Source organism: Euprymna scolopes, chromosome 36 (genome assembly GCF_053919585.1).
Source record: "Euprymna scolopes isolate OS-2025 chromosome 36, ASM5391958v1, whole genome shotgun sequence".
Taxonomy (NCBI): Eukaryota; Metazoa; Mollusca; class Cephalopoda; order Sepiida; family Sepiolidae; genus Euprymna; species Euprymna scolopes.
The window spans coordinates 44,638,733-44,659,642 of NC_136517.1; the positions used below are offsets into that span (position 1 = coordinate 44,638,733).

Sequence of the window (20,910 nt, forward strand, 5' to 3'; positions counted from 1 at the left end):
AGCTTTAGAGAGAAAGAGTGATAAGAGAGCAGATAGAGAGAGAGAGTAAGATGTAGGCAGAGAGAGAGAGTTAAGGGAGGGCAAAGAGAAAGAGGGAGGAAGGGAGAGAATTAGAGAAAGGGAGAGAGAGAGAGAGAGAGAGAGAGAGAGAATTAAATAGAGGAAAAATAGAGGGTTTTAAGAGGGCAGAGAGAGAAAAAGAGAGTTTTAAGAGGGCAGAGAGAGAGAGAGAGAAAGAGAGAGAGAAAGAGAGTTTGAAGAGGGCAGAGAGAGAGAGAGAGAGAGAGAGAGTTTGAAGCAGATTGAGAGAGACAGTTAAAGGATGAAAGAAAGTTAGAGATGAGAGAGAGATAAAGTAGAAGAGATAATTAGACTGAGACATGGAGTGGTTGAAAAAAAGTAGAAATAGTGAGAAGTGGAAAATATAGAATTACAAAATGAAAACAAAAAAGCACTGAACCAATAAAAACTCTTGCAAACTGTGACAGGCTACACAGAGAAGGAGCTGCTGCTGCTGCTTTTTTTTTACTTCTTTTTTGTCATCATCATCATCTTGTAATATCATCATCATCAACACTGGGCTGAGTCAGCATTGGTATATATATATATATTTTTTTTTTTTTTCTTTCTTTCTTTTTTCTTTATATTGTCTTGTAAAATTAGTAAGGAGAAGGAGCATTAAAGAATGAATGAGCCTCCAGGGTCCACCACCCCCAGGTTGGTAATAGGTAGGTAAGTAGATAGGTTAGAAGAAAAAAAAAGAGAGAGAGGGCGTGGCAATGTTGGGGGGGTACTGACCCCCCCTCAGCAAGCACAATCCGGTCGCCGTGTCTGTTGTTGTTGCCGATGCAGGCGGCGCAGAGAGGCATCACCGTACTGTATTCCGGAACCCATCCTCTCGGGATCAAGTTCACCTGGATTAAAAATAAAACAAACATTAGAGAAAAGGACATCAGATGATTTGTAGCCATTTATTTGTCGGAATAATGACGTCATAGATGTGATATGACAATACATATGACAATCAAATGGTTACAAAACAGCATTTAAATGACAAAACTTTCTCCATTTAAAAATGATGAATCCATAAAAGATATTTAGACTTAAGAACTCCTGCGTCCTGCTGTTATGTAGCCGGTGGGAGCATAACATATATACGCGTATCTTGTATATTTATGTATCTGAATTTGTGTATCGTCTAGTTCTTCAATTGTCGTACGTGTGTAAAATTTTCATTGTGTGTATGGCTGCTTCTTCACAAACATGTAGTTAACAGACATGACACATAAACTTTCATAGACAACTTTTCTTACAATCAAACGATAACAGTATGTCTGCTTGTCTCGGACCAAAAGAATCACATACCTTCTTACTTGTCCAAACTCCTAAAAGAACGCCATAACAATGATTTATATTTTACATGGGTTTTATTCGTCTTATAGATTCCCTTGTCGGAGTTTGGCACACTGAGTTTTTTTCTACATGTTCACTCGTTTGATCTCTACTAACTATTATATCAGTAAACTTCAACCACACGTTCAAGGACACGAAACAGGTGATCTCTCATGTAAGCCTAAATTTATTTACTTCTAACCAAATTCCACAACTACTCTGAAAATTTCTAAATCAATTTTGTTTATTTAATTTCTGTTTAAATTTCTGACTAAACATTCCCAGCTGTAAATACACATTTTCCAAAATCTAATTGTTTTACTTTTCTAATAATAATAAACCAGATTACCTGGCGTCAATATCTAACACTGCGATGCATGAAGCAATCATTTTCCATCACTTTCGATCTGAAGACAGACCCACAGTTTCTCCCTGTTGCAATCAAATTTTTCTTGATTGTCTGCTTCCAGTTAATTTTTGGTCTTCCTCGTCTTCTTTTTTCATCAGGGGTTCACTGGAAAACTTGGTTGGCAATTCTCTGTGGGGAATGTCCAAGCCAGCCTAGAAGTTGTTTGCAGATTATTAATGATACTACCTGTTGGTTAGTGCGATCTCTGACTTCTGGTTTGGTAATTCAATTGCTCTAGAATTTTTCTAAGGCATTTGGAATCAAATGTGTCTAATTTCTTCTACGGACTGATTTTGAGTTGCCAAGTTTTACTTCGACATAGCAGTGTGGATGACATGCTGCTGTTATAAAATTTTAGTTTAGATCTGAAGGCGAAATTAAGATGCGCATATAAATAAAAAAAAAACGATCAAGTTTTATTTAAAAAGGGTAAAAAGGGCAATGATGGAAACCTTTGTGAAATTCGGATACTTCCGACTTTTGTGAAATTTTAACAACTGGTAATAGACATCAATTAATAAATATTCCTGAAATATCAGTTTCTTTGGAGTATTTTAAAGATATTTTAGGGAATGTAATATGGCCACCATCTCTCATTTGAAAATTTCGGATTTGTACTGAATCTAATCTATAGTCATGGAACACAAATTAAGGAAAATTTCCATAATTTCACTTTTGAAATTTTAGATATTTTCCATCATTAAAATTAGGTCATGGATTTTAATCAATACTGGAATAAGGATTCTAGATATAGGGCATAGTATCATTTTATCTTATCTTTATAAGGAGACATAAAAGCAGTACAAAACTGTTCTGTTGGAGTATATTTCAAGTTAAATAATATTAATAACTACTTAACATCCTAATATATTATTTGAAAGATTTGACAATGCAACCTAAATTCATAAAGTTTGGCCTTACAATGAGATTAGGGCACTGAAAGAATATTTAAAATAGAAGAATTTACCTTTTTAATATACTGATCATGTCTATGCAATCGATGTACTATGTTTAAACTAATTTACATATTGCTTTGCAAAAGAACATCCCATTAATTCACAATTTGTTTTTATTGGTTTCTACTATAATGATTGTTTTTGTTATAACTCCTTAATTATGCATATTTTGGTGCTTGTCCAGAGTTCTCTCCAAAGAAAAAAACAAAAAATAAAAAAAAATCTGTATGATGTATGTACCTGTGACGGAAAGAAAATATTATATTCCAAAAATTATGTAAATTTATCAAGTAGTATAATTTTTAAATAAAAAAAAAAATCAAATTTTATAGCTAAATGAAAGGTGACTGTCTTGCGACATCATTTTGACAACAATCTGAAGGAACAAAGGAGATGACTCCAGACAATTCAAATTCGAGAGATTTAAGAAAGCTATTCTTAACATGAGGAGAGAGACATTAAAAAACTCAGAATTGCTTAAAAATGATTTTCTTTATAAAAATAAAACTGCTTAACTTATGTGATTTCTGGAATACAACATTTTCTTTCTATCATGAGTACATACATCATACAGACTTTATTTTTTCATAGATTTCTGGACAAGCGCATATATTTTTTATATTGTAGATAGTTCAATTTACTTCTGAGGACTATGATTTGGTTCTACATTGTAACTTAAAGACAAAGACCTACCCTTTTACACAAACTGCGATCATGCAAACAAGTCAGTGAATATTCTTAATGACATTAATTTCATTACAATATTAATTTTCACCATAAACAAATCAATCATTTTATTCTCTTGTTAAATTATAAATTAAATACAAAGCCCCTACATAGTCTTTTTGATCCTTTTTGGAGGTTGCGAGCCTTAGCTTGATAACTTTTTCTAGGCAATGCCAAGACACAGGTCCTGATAGTTTTAAATAGAAATTACTATAGTACACATAATTCTGCAAACAAAATATGGCACTCATTATATGTGCCAATGATTATTGCAATATCGTTACTTCCATTATATTAGATTGTTCAGAAACAGAAAAGAGGGTAATAACTTTTGTGTCCACTTACTTTTGTCATTTAGTCCTCACAATTCATGAGCAATGTTTCTGACTAAAGTGGAAGAATTGCTGTTTTCTACATCATAATCTATCCATCTAACACTTATTATTGGCTAGTTTTTGACCTTGATGTAGCATTTTTTTTTCGTTCCTTGAATCAAATGCTTTATGCCTGGTCTGGAATAGTTTTCATTTAAAAAAAAAAAAAAAAAAAAAACTAATTTTCTGACTCATTTTTTAAAAAAGTTCACTAAAGTTGCTATTTTTGCAGTGTTTTACACATTTTACATGCTTAATAATTATTGTATATGCTTTAATTTTTCTTAATTTCTTTAAGATGAGTTAAAAATTGATCATAATGCTTCCCAAACAGCTGCCAATAGCAATGGGGAGAAGGTTTCACAAATTATCAGACAATTTTGGTTTCAGCAATTTTACAGTGATAATGAGAGCATTGAAGAGAAAAGTTGGGGATGGCTATGCCCTTTTGACAATGAAGGTTTAACATCAAGTATTGAATAAAACCCATATCAAAGAAATGTCTAAAGCACTTGATGTCAGTATTTCAATGGTGTTTGATCATCTGAATCAAAATGGTAAGTAAAACAAACTTTGATGGATAAGGTCTCACATAAAAACAAAATCAAAAGGAAAAATCAGCAAGTCTGATAAGAATTCAGGTAAAGGACAAATATGGAAACTGATGAATGTATTTTGCAAAAAACAACTTACCCGATTCAATCTTTGTAAGTATCGATCGAGCGCATTTCAAAAATGTTTCTTCCACATTTTCTCCGGTCAAAGCACTTGTTTCCAAAAACATTAATTCTGAAAAAGAAAAGAAATGCCATATAAAACTACAACAAAACAAGCCATCATTTTGGGGTTTTACAAGTGCAGGGTGAGACTTATCAATTTATACAGGGTGCTGACAATGTTTGTTCGCAAGAAACAAGGAAAAAATAATACAGTAAATTCGTTCTAGAATAAAAATCAACAAAAAAAAGTCTGTTGTTTACAGCCGTGCTATTACTGCTGCTACCAATATTACAAGACAATCTTCCATACAAAGTCAAATAGAAACAATTTTTTTCCAAGTATCATCATTTTAAATTGCTAGCTACCATAAGAGAAAACAATATACAATAATACTTTTAATGGATAAAAACAGTAAAAAGATCGATTTACTTGATAGTGGATGTCCAAAGAAAATTTTTTTTCAAAACTTTTAATACTTGTCATGTTGAAGTTTTTTTTTTTTTTTTTTTCAATGCAACAAAATCCGAGTGGTCAAAAGTATTTCGGACACCCCAAACTATTAAAAGTCATGTCTCTTTTGGTTAGTTTCCAAATTTCATAAAATTCTTAATACAAACGCAGTATGAGCATTTACAAACCAGGGGTGGTCTTTACAAAATCTTACTGAAAATGCTGTTTTATGACATTCACATTTTTATCAATTTATTTGCTTAAAGCTCTTAAAATATATAATGTACATATTTATTAATTCATTTGAAAGTATATTAATTTCCAAACAAAACAGTTGTATTTTGAGGGCTTAAAGTGCTTTGATTTTTAAAATATAACTATTTTAGCAGAACTCCTTTGAAATCTGTGATTATCCAAACTGTTTTATCGTCTGTGTGTATTGCTATTTAAATGAATTCTCAACACTATATTATGTGACAGGATGTCTGCTTTTTATCCAATCAGTGCTCAAAAGAAAACACTTATTAAATTCTTTTTCTGATAGCCTTTTCCTGGATCCGGTCAAAAACCTATATAAAGACACTGCGTGCCAAACCCAAATCAGTTTAGTTCAAGATAGAGTAAGCAACTCGTCAGCTGACTCTGTTGAGATTCAATATAAAACCACCAACATAACTTTGCATGAATCATACATCTACGAGAATTAATATTTTCCTTTTTTGCTTCTTTTTGTCTCTTGTATTAATGTTTGAATCTCACTGGATTACCCCCCCCCCCCAATGACCTTGTGTCGCATCAGACACGTATGGAGTAAAATTATCACATTACTGGAACTCACGCATAAAAAAAAAATTATTTCCTTTGTTTAGAAAAGAAACATTTTTCTCTAAAGAAAAACATGATTGCCTCAGTCGAAGAAGAATTCCTCATTTTTTTTTCTCTTTTGCTACAGTTCTATTAGACTCTATTTAAGAGAAAAATATATAAAGTCCTCGCGACTATACATAGTTCTAAAATACTAACATTATTTTCAGAACATTCAACATCTTGTTAAATATTGAACGATATAATCTTTTTCTCGCGTGTTGAATTGACACACGTATTAAAATACAACACAAAAAAGTGATTTGATTTATTTTTATTGTTAAATAAAACCATATTATGAACTTTTAAATTCGTTTGACTATTATGCAGAATTCTGGCATTATTTTTTTTTTTTTTGTTTACGGTGAGGTGTGAGCAATCTTGATCCGTGTTCACGTCACTGATACGATATTGACATAGACAGACATTGGATACACATAAATATCATTACATTAGTGACACCCGCCATTAAAATGAACCCTGAGCATAACACAGTGTTACTTTGGCTACGTACACGTGTAAAAGTAAAAGATGACAAAAATCTGAGACAGACAATGACATTACATTTTTTACTCTTTAAAGGGAGATAACTGTGGCTTTTACAATTCTATTCCAACATTTTTTTAATTGGGAAAAGAGTTCCCTTAGACTAAAAACAAAGAAAAATATGTACGATCTACGTACCCATGACGAAACAAAAATTTTATATTTAAAAAATTACATAAATGGATCAAGTACCTTAATTTTATGAAGCAAATCATTTTTGAGCGATTAATGGGAATTCATAAGCATTATAATATAAAATCGCAAGTTTGGATGATTGAGTTATCTCCCTTTGTTTTTTCTTTTTTTTTTTTAGATTTTCAAAATGGTGGACAAGACAGCTGTTCTTTGGTTACTCATAAATTTAAATTTTCTTATTTAAAAATAAAACTACTTAATTTGCATGATTTTTTAGAATATATTTTCTTTTCGTAACAGGTATGTATGTCATTCAGATTTTTTTAAATTTTTTGTTTTCTTAATATAGGAAGAATTCTGGACAAGAACTGAAAAAATAAAAATGTTATTAAAAAAAACTAAATCAAAAGGAAAATATACGTTTATAGAAAAGTGTATTATTTGAGTAAAGTAAAAAAAAGTGTCACTTTAAACCTGTTATCTGATTCTAACATATATGCAGTGCCAAATCCAAATTTAATCGAACAAATCTTATATTTATAACTTTACTTGTTGGGTTCTTGTCCAGAATTCCCTCTATATTAAAAAAACAAATTAAAGAATAATCTATATGACATAACTGCAACAAAACAAAATTTTGACATTCCAAAATAATGTAAATTGATCAAATAGTTTTATTTAAAAAAAAAAAAGAAAATCAAATCTTATGTGTATCTAAAGAAGTGACTATCTCACCTGCCATTTTGAAAAATACTTTAAAAAAAAGAAAGGGAAGACAATTCAACAATACTTACTAAATTTATGTTGAAATGCCTACGAATTCCCATTAATCGCTTAAAAATGATTTACTTTATAAAAATACAACTACTTGATCAATTTATGTGATTTTTAGAATATGATATTTTCGTTTTGTCACGAATACAGACATAATACAGATTTTTATTTATTTTTGTTTTTTTTTTAATACAGAGAGTATTCTAAACAAGAACCACTTTTTTTTTTATATCTTAAATAAGTTCTACTTCGATGGTACAGGGTGAAACCCAGAACCTGCCACCCATAAAATCATTAACAAAATTCAGAATCCTTCTTGAGTTATAGTAAGCTAACATACTTCCAGCATGGTTGCTATTGGAAGCAGTTAGGAAGTATGTTATGGCTGCTATTGGAAGAAGATAGGAAGTATGTTAGCTGACTATAACCCCCTTCTTGCAATCTAACTATATCTTTTAAAAAACAACCTTGTGTCTAACTTTACCTTGTCGAGAAGGCAAATTAGATAAAAACAATTGTGAAACTTTGTTGTATTCTAAAAACGTACAACATTCGACTTTCACGTGTTTGATTCAAACCTTACATATCACAAAGTCTCGTTTGGTTTCATTTGTGATGCCTTTATTTTTTTTTTTTGAGAGAAGGATCTGCAGACAATGAAAGAGAACTCACCATTTTCTTGTGCAAATCGGCTAGCTTCCAAAAAGGTAACTTCTCTATCAGCTTCCAGATCTTTTTTATTTCCCACCAAAATTATCACAATGTTTGGACTGGCAAGTGTTCGGGCATCTGTTAACCAATTTGTTAAGGCATTGTATGTTTCACGACTGAAAAATAAAAAGCAAAAATATAAACAAAAATCTACACGAGAATTTTGGTGATGCTAAAATGGATATCAAGTTCTAAAACTGTACAAGTGTTATGTTGTTAGTTGACTGGAAAACGCCGGAAAGTATTAAGATCCTTGTATTATTATGATCAAATTATAAAAATCGATTATTATAATTGTTAGATAGAAAAATGTTATCGAAGGGTAATTAATATTTACAGTAGAAATATTTACATTTAATAGTTTTAAGAATTTAGGACAAAGAAAAAATGGGTAAACGAAATACATTTTGGAAAAACAGGCGATGTATTTTGATGCTATGTAGAGAGTGACGTCAGGAACGGAAGTGAGTTTTAGGTTACACGTAGAAAGTAGAGAGTTAAACTCCTTATCTGTGCCTAAATCAAAACGTAGATTCTATGAACAAAGCTTCTTTCTTAGAACTGCACACCTGTGGAACACTCTTCCGCTTACCTGTTTCCCACCTGACTACAACTTGGACGTCTTCAAGTCCAACATAAACAAATTCCTGATGAACCACCCCCTTAAGTAAGACACTTTATCAAGTCTCCAATACTAACGATTACTACAACATTATCCCATTGATTACTGTACACGCAATAACCCTTATCCCCAAGTGGCTTCCGGGCCTTGATAAGTGGTGACCTCCATGTTAAAAAAAAAAAAAAATTGTTGTGGAGTAGAGACAGACGAATGGCAGTTATGAAAGCACTGGACTGTAGTTGTGGAGAAGAAAATGGCATGCCATCTCAGCACTAACAACTGGCAACCACAATGAATGTAAATATGAAACAATTAGGTCGTTTAAGTTTTTTGTTTGTGAGACATGATTACAATTCAGAAGCATGTTGGAACGGACGAAAATGGTTGTGATTTAAGGTATGTCATTCTTTGTTCAGCAAAGATGTAAAATATGCTTATCTGTCCTTCCTCGATAAACTGTTTAGTATGTCGACATGTACAGATACACATTATACACACATCAACAAGAAAAACATTTATACACCAGATGATAACATATTGGAAGATGTCACACACATTAAATGAATACAAAATACATAAACACAAATAGGTTAACAAGATAACATGTTTTTTACCTCTAATATTGCAATACAAATGGCTCAAATTGCTTCATTTGGTCATTGTCTTACCATAGATAGAAAGATGTTTATGAGGCATCTTCTATCGTTATCATGTGCAAGTTTGAATAACCCATTCCATCCATAGCCCTTGAGCCCCTGGAGGGGCATAGGTCATCTACAACTTCTGTAGATGTTTTTGTAGCGAGGAGTTCTTTTTACAGGGTGAGGGTGCTGGCCCCATGTCCAACCTTCCCAGAAGATACATATAGCGCCTAGCCTTCCCAAATGGTCACCTATCCGGTACTGGCCAGGCTCAACGTTGCTTAACTTTGGTGATCTGGCGAGAACCGGTGTGTCAACGTGATTGTGCAGTACAAATAACCCACTCAAAGCACTATAATTCTTTCAAAGCGAGTTTATTAACTACTGCAGACACTTTGTTAAGAGCACTCTTGAAGGAGAATCTGCAGACTAATAGGAAGCAGGAACCTTGAATATTTCCAGAGGAGGGAAAGGAGAGAAGGAATAAGGAAGAATAACTGATATGGGACAGGAAGGGGAAAACAATTGCCATTTTGTCTACTTTCGATCGAACACCACTGTTTACGATTCATTTCTCCACCCAACAGCACTTCTAGATCCTAACTCAACCTGGTTGCTGGCAGGACCACAAGCATGTTAGCTGTTGACACAAATTGAAAAAGTCAGGAATGCTTATAGACGACCCAAGTCAAAGATAGGCAATGGTGTCACCGCACCAGAACTGCATGCACAAAACTAGGTTTAAACTACAAGTTTTTTGGTTGGTTGTTTTTGTTTTACAGCATATCAACCCTTTTCAGGTTATTTAATGCCGAATCCGGTGATTTTGAAGAAATTTTTTTTAATAGAATATATTTGTTTTTTGCAAGTTGGTTTCCACAGTTGGAACCCTAACAGGTACTACCACTCCGGGTCAGTGGACCTGGGAGCAATGGCAATTAAAGGGGGGCTCTACACTCCCCAGAGCCCACAAGCTGGGGCCTCACCATCCAAGACCTACAAGTTTTTTAACCACAATAACTTTTATATTTATTGCTACTGGAGCTTGAATTTATGTGAGTGTTAGCACCAGACCTGCACTCTAGTTGGTCTCTGTTGGTCACATGCTACCTTATTTGAGCATGATGGCAATATTGCATGATCCCTCTCTGGAATCCAACTCAGATTCCCTGTTATTCCTAGTAACCCTGTCAGGCATTTAACCAACGATCAACAGTTAATACGGTTGACCCTTGTGAGATCTATCGGCAGTTAAGAAAGTCTATGCAACTGATCAGTTATCCAGAGTTACCAAAACAGAGCATATTGACCTATGGGCCTCACCACTAAAATGAAATGCATTGGTCACAGTCTAATATGTAGTGCCATAGTGCAAGGCAAGGTGACAACAAATTATGCTGACTGATTGTGACCTGTGTCACATGAATAGAATTGCCACAATTTTATTCATTGCCTCTGAGGAGGAATACCGCCCCAAAGGTAAGTTCTGGTTCTTTAGCCATTCGCAGTTTCGCTCATTCCATTTCGTGTAATGAGCTTACAATTTACATGGTTTAAACTTTGAGATGAAAATAGCAGGATCAATTAGGTATTATTGAGTGTGCAGGAACTGTTGTCTGTCAATGATTTTAATGATAACAAGATCAAGGTAGAGTCAAGCAGCTTTTTGTGAAACGGAGAACAGATGACATGCACATGGTGTGTTCTTGTAATTGACTCTTTGGTTTGATTTTTTTTTGTGCACTGCTGCTGCATAGTTGGTGGCAGTAAAAGCAAAACCTGGAGGTGGCAGAAAACTTGCACCTTTGCGGATGACAGTAACCTTTAGCATGTGGCAGATTGGATTACGATGACTGATCCCATTTTCACAATATCATAAAATTAAGGTGAACAGACTGAGTAGCACAAGGTCCTTTCTGGACAAGTATTGATCACTGATGGAAGTGTTTCGCCAGACAGTAATATTACCTGTCTGGTAATCATTTGAATCAATGATATAGGAAGTAATTGGTAGCAGAAAGAATTTTTTCTTTAATGGAAATTACTCCAAACAAGGCATAAAGCCACTTGATGTGAGGAGCAAATAAAAAAAAAAGACACTACTTCAAGTTTAAAATGTAACTAATGATGGATTCCGACTCAAATAAACAGCAATTTTTCTTCCTTTGTCAGAAATATCGCTATGGTATGTGAGAACTAAAGGACAAAATAAGGGAAGCAGGAGTTACGAGGTTGCCGAAATTAAATCAAAGTTCAGCTTTCTACTCTTTTTATTGGAAAATATTAAGATATGCTAGTACAATTGAAAAATTAAGTTTTAATCAATCTGTACATTTGTTTTTATATACTAACTAGTGGGAGTGGTTTTGTAAGGAACCCGGGATGTGGTAGGGGGGACAAAACAACAGTAGGCAGCTCGGCTAGAAAGATGTTTTAAAAAAAAAAAAAAGTGGTAGTAGTGGGGGGTCCCTGGCGTTGCCTGGGTGTGGAGAGGTGGAGTGGGGGATCCAAACAACAGCAGGCAGCCCGGGTGGAGAGAGGTGTTAAAAGAAAAAAGTGGTAGTAGGCAGGCTCAAACCTGTAACACGAAGGAGGAAAAGAAGATGAAAAAAACCTAATGTCTAAGCTGAGGCATCCATCGCAGAAACTCGAAGTCACGAGCATTGATGACTTAGAAAAACGTTGACACAAAAACGACCCCTCCTTGCAAAAAACGGCCCAGTTGAGGGTGAAGGAATTAATGTTTTTGGCTAATTTCTGGATATTTGTGATCTAAGAGACAGAGCTTCGTAACGATACCAATTTTGTCAGAATCTGTTCCATGTGTCGAAAGTTTTTGGCAGACATACAAACACACACATTTTGCCTTTTATGTATTAGAAGACTAGCGTGGGTACCCGGCATTGTCTGGGTGTGTGGTGTTGGTTGAGCAAACAAAAAAAAATTAGGAGTAGTAGGCAGGCTATAACATGCAAGAGGAAAGGGAGGTGAAAAAAAGCAAACGGTCTTATTGATGCGCCCACCGTGATTGTGACATCACAGGCGGTCGAAATGACGTTTTTTATGCGATGTCGTTGACGCAAGGTTTAAATGACTTGCAAAAGTGTCAACTAAAAAAAGTGACCCCCTCCTGGTAAAAAATGGCCCAGTTGACGGTGAAAGAATTAATGTTTTTCGACAATTTTTCGATATTTGTCATCCAAAGGACCAAGGTTTAAAACGAAACTGGTTTCGTCAGGATCCATCATGTGTGCATATATTCAATGTAACAAATTAAATGTATGCAATTTATTCATTTTTTACTTCCAATTATAACATTTTCAGCTATGCAAAATTTAGCAGATTGAAAAAAAAAATTTCTCTTTCATTTCGTTTCATCCAACACCTTCATTTGTGTTCCTATTTACTTGTCTCCCCACGAGAGCAGAGTTAGATACAAGGTCGGTTTTTAATGTAGGGAAAATACAGCTCTCCAAAAAGGGGCACTCTGGATAGGAACAAAAATAAAAATTGTCTCAGTTTGGAAGGATTTCTCTCCCCACTGACTGAGAACAGAAAACGTGAAGTGTAGTATGAGAACAAATACTACACTTTGTTTTTAGCCAAAAGGTTTCATTTGTTATCCAAGTTGATGCCAGCATTTTCTAGGGTTTTACAGGTCTGATGATGAAGGTATGAAACAGAGAGCATGCTCAATGCAAAGAGAGAAGAGGAGGAGGGGAGAGAGAGAGAGAGAAAGGGAGCAGAAAAGTGAAACAAGAGAAAGATATAGAAGAAAAAAGTAGATAATAAGGAGCAAGAGAGAGAAGAGATAAAAAAATATATAGAACCAAAAAATACTCAGTGAAAAAGAAGCTAATATTATGAGAGAGAGAGAGAGAGAGAGAGAGAGAGAGAGAGAGAGAGAGAGATATGAATAATTAAAAAAAAAAAAAAAAAAAGTTAAAAAAGTAACAGTAAAATATTTTGGCCAATGGTGTGAAAAATGATGGTGCGAGAAAAAAAGAAAAAAAAAAATTCACTAGTGACAAAAAAGACGAGTTGTGAAAAATCCTGCGATATTATCCATAATTACTTTTCTCAGCAGCTTCTAACAGCCGAGCGGTTTCCAAACAACGAAAACATCACCGCACGAGAAGACGTCAATAGCGCATTATTCTTACGTTTTAATGGCAACCAGCTGATCAATATTCTTGCAGCAGCGATAGAACAGAAACTCACAGCAGGCAGGCGTACGCATAATGCATACAAAAGTAAATCTGCTGTGTGTGTGTGTGTGTGTGTGTGTGTGTGTGTACACATGGCCAGACACGTCAATATTATGTGGCGGCTTGAACACCGATTTGGCAAAGAATTAAAACGCACACATCTCGCTATGCACGTGGAGAGCCAACATTTTTCTTCTTAATAATCGACGTATAATTCACATTACACTGCAAGAAAGAACGAATCTATACAGATTGGAAATTATTCAGAGAAAGAATTTAAAGAAAGAAAAAATCTAGCAATTTGCATTATTTCGAATATTCGGACTAGTATTCTCATCTTGGCGGTTACTTTAATAACATTTCCGTTGATGTGACCCTGACCTTTCTCAGCTGCATCTTTTCAAACTTGTGAATTTTTATCTCGATAGTTGGAAACCTGCGTGGATTTTTTAGCTGGACTCTTTATTTAATCTATGGGGTAGATTGTTCTCATTCTTTCAGCTATGACTAGATATAAGTGTTAATTATTAGTTTATTCTATACTAGCAGACCGCCCAGCATTGCCTGGACGTAAAATACTAAAAAATATTATATTTTAATTAATGCAGAATCCTTATTTATTATAAACAGAAATATCGTAGGTATTAAACGTAATGTTTAATTCCTTTTTTTAAAAAAAAAAAAATTAAGTTAGAAAAGTAAAACAAAAAAAAAAAACGGAAAAAAATCTACATGCAAGTATTATGTTTTTCTAAACAGTTCACTTCTTGTAAGTAAAAAAAAAAAAAATACTCAAGCTGAGATCAAACCCAATACTTAAAGACAGTGAGCCACTGAGCCAAGTATGATAACCATTAGGCCAGCTTGACACTTTATATACCAAATTTCAAGTCTGTAAATCAAAAATTCATTGAATATATAGGTTGAGATGTGTCCTCACACATACACATTCTAGATATACTAATAGATGTTCCCGGTGTTGTCCAGTATTAAACGTAATGTTAAATTCCTTTAAAAAAAATTAATTAAGAAAATCGAAATGAAACAGACATGTACATGCGAGTGTTATGTTTTTTTTTATAAACAAGTCACTTCTTTTAAGTAAAAAAAAAATACTCAAGCTGAGATCGAAACCAAAACCTAAAGACAGTGAGTTCAATACGATAACCATTAGGTCACAATCTTTAAAAAGTGTTTTCAAACCTATTTATTCTTAACATAATATGAACGATTCACGCATATGCAGCCGTAAAAAACAGTTGATAAACAGATAAAAATCCGGTGATAAACATACCAATTTTTCAATTTTGACACCTTAGCAGTTCTTTTTTCTGGATGAAAACCAATTAAAAAGTTTTCCACATGTCTGAATACTCTATATACCAAATTTCAAGTCTGTAGATCTATGACGAGATCCCTGGCGACACCAGATGATCTTGCTTTTCAAATAAAGGAAGAGAAGATGGGAGAGGATGAGGTATGGTTAGGGGGGGCATGCTGACACTTGGTCAAGGAAAAACAGATGTTTATGAGATTCCTGTCCACCAGAAAAGAGTAAATATTTCAATGAGAAAAGAAAATATAAAATCTGATAATATGATTCGTGGAACAAGAGATTGTTTTTCTAGTTGGATTTGGTAAAAAATGAATTTTAACTGCTAATTGAGTGAGACAGGTACAATGACTTGGGTTCAAAAGGTCTGCTTTGGGGTCTGGGAGATGTTGTCATTTAGATTCACCTGTTGTATTTAACTACCAGACCACCAAGCCAAGTGATAAGTTAGTTGGACAGATAAATAAATAAATTGAACCTAGGGAGAGATATGGTCATTAATGAGGGAGAAGGTTCAGGACAAAAGAAAGAGAGAAGGGGAGTAAATTAATAGGGAACGAAGAGAAAGAGAGAAAGGAAAGAGAAAAGAAAGAATAACTCCAAAAAGGTAGAGGGGGGAATTTCTGATTTGATAAAAACGATTGGCTTTTTAGAATTAGGGTGCTTCTACTGGTTGGCATCGAAGCGTCCACATCGCTCTCACCCCGCCTGGGGGGGGGGGGGCAGCAAAACCCTCATAAGAGTTAAGTTGAAAAGCTCTTGTTCTTAGCTGGGAAATTGATTAGTGGAACTTAAGTATGCAACCTGCATCATGAAGCTTGAATCAAAGAACTCGACTAAACACGTGTAAAACGATTTATGAATAATTATTTTGTTTCGTTATATAAAAATGTCCCAGAGTTTTTCCTTGTTTCTCGATTTGCCAGCCTGAATGAAGATGCAGTTTATTTCAGGTATGCCCTGACGCCAGATGATGAAGGAGACAGACTGGATCCAGCACAAAGCCAGAGTGACGTCCGAAATCGACAATGTTGCCACACGGACTTAGGGTCATGCACATTTTGCGTGCCTTAAGCAGCAGAGAGATATTTTCCAGTGACCAGTGAGAGTCTGGTCACCCTTGAGGGGTCCACCACTAGACAAGTAAGAATGTAGCCCTGCTGGGTTGCATCTGTGAGCTGGGAGCGACGAACATGGCCAGAAGTACATCACAAGTATGCTCCCGTGAACCAGGATAGCGACGGATGCGGCCTGGCCCTCGGACAGAGAGGTGTTAGGGTTATAGACCAAGAATTCGCTGCATATAGGTTGAGAATTGTCCTCATGTGACCTTTGGACCGTGTGCCTTACACGCCCTTGACCCCTGATCGCTGCCCAGTTATGATCTGTACCCTGGTCGGTACAGTTATGATATGTCGACTGGGCAACCAGGTCTGCCAACCGTTAGTACGTCGCGTCACCCAGAGAGTTCTTCGTTAAGGCGTTGGGGACTCTTCTCGGATGCTCGGTCCTCAAGGCCTGTTCTCCGTGGATCGTCTAGTTATCCTGGGTATTCGTTGACGGATACGGTGTCACAAATGGCAAATAAAGAATGTACATATATACGGATCAATGCACATCAGCAACAAAACTCCGGAGGTTAGTTAATATAATATATATTTCGGAAATTCATAAAAGAAGTATTTACAGCATATACATAGAGTTGACAATTAATTCAAGCAAGCAGTTAGTTCTACAACTGAGCTTCTGTTGTTGAAATACCTGGTCGGTATTGCGGACTTTGCGTAATTCTTGTTAAGTGATCGACACGTTATAAGCGTTGAGTTATCAGGCAACAAGCGAGGGGGAGAGAGAGAGAGAGGTGATTCTGCCGAGACTTATCTCTCTTCTTCTGACTCTTACTACTCTTTTCCTTCTTCACTGTTCTTCTTACTGACTTAATCTCTAATTTTTCATTTCTTTTATAATACAATTATGGAATGATGACGACACCCATGTTCGTCATCGACCAATCAAATTGCTTGATTATAATTCGACGGGGCCTTTTCTCATTGGTTGATTATACTTCGACAGGGCCCTTTTTCATTGGTCCATTTCCAAAATTGGTTTGACTCCTCCCTTAATTAACGCCCAACTTACACGTTGTATTAATTAACTCCTCCCTGGCTTACTAATGGAATTTTTCATATACAGGAAAATTATTTTTCCTTTTACTTAAAGCAAATCACGCGATTTTATTTGTTTTAAAATTATCTATTGATCTCACCTTTCGCTTTGATAATTCAAAGGGATTTTAGTTTATCTTTGAATTAAGTTCTGGTTGTCGGCCATTTTATTATATCAGACATTTTGTTTACGTCAAAAGACCAAGAATGCATTTGTCGCTTTGAACTTATCGGGCAACACATTTTCCCATCCGAGCAAAAATATTTCATAAATTCCCTTTTTTCGTTCGACCTGATTCACCAAATGACAATTCTCGATACGTTATCTTATTGTTTTGAAATTTCGGACAATTCATTTTTTTTCCTCTTCTTTGTTCTAAACATAATGCTGAGTCACTGCGTGTGTTTCTCTTAGATCAAAAACAACCCGACTTTTCAACTTGTCAAATTCACAGGTCAACTTTGGCTCAGTTTTGCCAATTGCGGGTGTGAAATCCCCACCCCTCCGGCTCATGTACACTATGATTTCGGCCCTTGGAGATCAAACGCCTGTGTATTTTGGCTAACATATTTTATGCATTCTTTTTCGCTTTTGATGTCTAGAATGTAATTTAACTTTTCGCTACAAAGGCACTCTTGCCGCCGCTATTTCAACAACAGACTTAGCTCAGAATTTATTCACAAATAAAAATTAATAATAATTTTTATTACTTCAACCCGATCATCGTCCGGGAACAAAAAATTACTTTTAACCAAAATAAATGTCACATCAACCCTACAGGTCTGATGTTGCCTCTCTTTAGTGTTACACTCACCCACACATGCATATTCTCATTTTTATAGATATATAGAAAGATTATTATTGTCTGTAGTAAAGATTGAACTTTCGACTCAGAAAACTGTCACATAGAACAGATTGTGAAGCAATGTCTTTATTCGTTGTGCTGTGGGTGAATTACATTTTTTAATCCTGTATTATTGTTGGGTAATTAACATTGTTAAAGGTTAATTAGTTATCATTTATCTATCTGTCTATTTATTTATCTATTCAATGATATTCTTAAAATAGTTTATATTGGGAGTTATTTATTATTTATAGAATAAAGTGTAGCAATGGGTTTTAGCTGAGGATGTTTACATAAATTAGCTAGGTCAAATATAAACAAAATAACCTTGGGCAAGCAGACGTGGAAAGGTCTTTTAATCGGTTACGTCACCGGAACTGAGGTCAAGAGGTCGGGAGTTTTAATCAGTCGAGGAGAGTTGGAGTTTGATCATGAGAGTGAACGGATGGGAGAGTTGGAGCTTGGTCAAGGGAGTGAACAGACGGCCAGGAAGCGAGGCTGAGTAGAACAAACATGTAGACAAGAAATGCAGACTATGTGAAGACCATTTTAGATAATTGGAATAAATTAATATTAAAGAAATATAAAGTGTTGTTCTGTGGTTTCACAAAAGAAGAAAGAACAGAGGTCTAAATTGGTTATAATGTTGGTCATTTCATGTTTCATCGCGGAGCTAAGCAAGTGAAGATAGAAGAACTCTTGAAGAAAGAAAGGTATGAAGTATATATTATTCTTCTTATATATGAACTGTAATATATACTTGTGTGATAACTCTCTGTTACAACATGACTCAGTTTATACGTTGATATCATATCCTCTAACTAAACAACATACATACAATTCATACGTTTATAATCTGGTGCCGTTCGTAGAACAAAAAATATCATCCTTCTAATATTTCACCCAATATATAACACGTTTTATCCTTGCCTATATAACATTATTCTTATCTATTATCACCTGTAATATAGATTGATCTGTGGCATAAGAGTTAATGTATTGATTAACAATCAATTCTAAGTGACATGTATTGATTAACAATCAATTCTAAGTGACAGCCTTTTGGAGGTCGAAGGTTGCATCCTTACTACAGGCAATAATAACAAAGAACAACATAAAATTCACATTTCTACACGGTCATGGTTGATAGAATGAGAACAATCTAACCCTGCGGATTAAATTAAGAATTCAGTTCGAAATTTTGTATAGGTTTCCAAGTTTGACAAATTTGAAAAATCTGCTGCAAGAATGTGAGGAATTACATCAAAAACATTGTCAATATAACAACTAAAATGGAAATAGTTTGATCTGGTTGTTTTGTTTTATGACATATCAACCTTTTTCAAGCTTTTAATGCAGAATCCAGTAATTTTTGGAGGAAAAAAAAAGAAGTTTTATGCTTCAAATTATTTATACCTTCAATAATTTATTTTTTCAATATTTAATGCCGAATTCGGTATTTTGTTTTTGGTGAGGGAGGGGGGAGAAGGTTTTATACTTTAAGTTCTTCAAATATTTTTTCATGGTGTTTAGTTTGGTTGTTTTGTAGAGAAAAAATGTTTTTGTTTTTGGCTTTGCAGAAAATGATTGAGTTTTACAAAAGGGAAAGAGAAAGAGGAAAAAAAAGTCAATAACAAAAATGTTTGTTGCATTTAAGTCAGGAAGCCGATATCTTCAGACAACCTGATCTGGTAGCATAAGTACAGAAATAATAGTGTGAATAATCAAAATTATCAAGTTTCATCTTTAAATATGGAAACATAATTCTTGTAATGTGATTTTTTTCTTCTTTTTTCACATCTCTACGAGGGGCCTTATCAGTCTGTCTATCACTTTTCTGCATTAGTCTGTCATATGGTTTGAAATAGCAAATTCAATAAACACATCTGATGTTAGATTCCACTAAAAATCTCAATAAGAAACTGTCCATCAATTAGTATGTCACATTCAAGTTTGAAATAGTATCTTCATCAGCCTGTTACATTTATGTTTGAAATAGCATAACAGACTGATGGAGATGCTGTGTTTGATATAGCATTTTCAAAAGGAACATTCGTGCATTTGCTATACAGAAACCAAAAACTTAAAGTCAGGAATTTAAAGATCACTTCATAAAATCTTGAAATAAATATATAACAAAGTAAAACAAGTCTTTTTCTTTAATCTTTGTAACTAATAGTTTTTTTACCCCAAGACCAATTTTTGGATTCTTATTTGTCAGTTAATCATTAGTAATTTAAGAACAAAGAATTTATTTTGATTAAATTTTATTAAAAAGTATTTTATCCGGCTAGGAACATTTTTGATAAGAATCTATATAGCAGCAGCAGCAGCAGCAACTCTCTTACATTAGCCTTGTACAAATAACATTGTTCCTCTTTCTGTCCCTAAGGCAGTACAATAGCTTAGTCGAGAGAGCTCAGATTGAAGATCTAATGATCCTAATTTTAGTAATTAGTCTTTGCTTAATTTTATTCATTAAACATATACTTCATCATTAATAGATTAAAACATTATCTAAACAACAATGAACCGCCCCTGAAGTAAACACTTCATCAAATCTCCATACTAACGTACTGTACTTGCAATAACCCTTATCCCTGAGTGGCTTCCGAGCCTTGATAAGTCGTGACCACCGTGTAAAAAAAAAAAAAATATTTATAGTTTTATAGGAATTTTAGTCAATAATTCAATAAGCTAATTATGCTGTCTTAATAAAATTTAACTTTCAAACTTAGATTTAAAAACAAACAAAAATTAATGTTAAAAATCCCCAGCATAATTTAATAAAACAAATAAAAAAAAAAATTCAAAACAAGATAAAAGTAAAAACACTCTTGGTTAATGTTAATTAGGTACATTTAGTAAAAATATAAAAAAGGAGCAAGAAAAAATTAATGAGATAAAAAAATTGCCTTTAATTTTTAAATTTTCACTCCCAAACAATGCCAGTATTAATTTTTTTAAATGATCCTGACCAATAGAAATCCTTTGCACTTCCTACCTCCAGTTTAGCCCCTAAAAGGGAACAAAATATGA

The 20,910-nt window shown here is 34.2% G+C and overlaps 1 protein-coding gene across 6 annotated transcripts in view; it reads right to left on the reverse strand.

Moving 5' to 3' along the window:
* Nucleotides 1-645: 645 nt before the first annotated feature.
* The window catches only part of LOC145260440 (ras-related protein Rab-4B), a 235,647-nt gene continuing 215,382 nt past the window's right edge, over nt 646-20,910 (reverse strand). For all 6 annotated transcript variants that reach the window (XM_080118451.1, XM_080118453.1, XM_080118455.1 and 3 more), the window contains 3 exons: nt 8,019-8,173; nt 4,551-4,646; nt 646-914 (listed from right to left, as the gene is read on the reverse strand). In XM_080118451.1, coding sequence (XP_079974577.1) covers nt 805-914; nt 4,551-4,646; nt 8,019-8,173 — 361 coding nt within the window. In that variant the 3' untranslated portion in view covers nt 646-804. The remainder of the gene's footprint in view (nt 915-4,550; nt 4,647-8,018; nt 8,174-20,910) is intronic.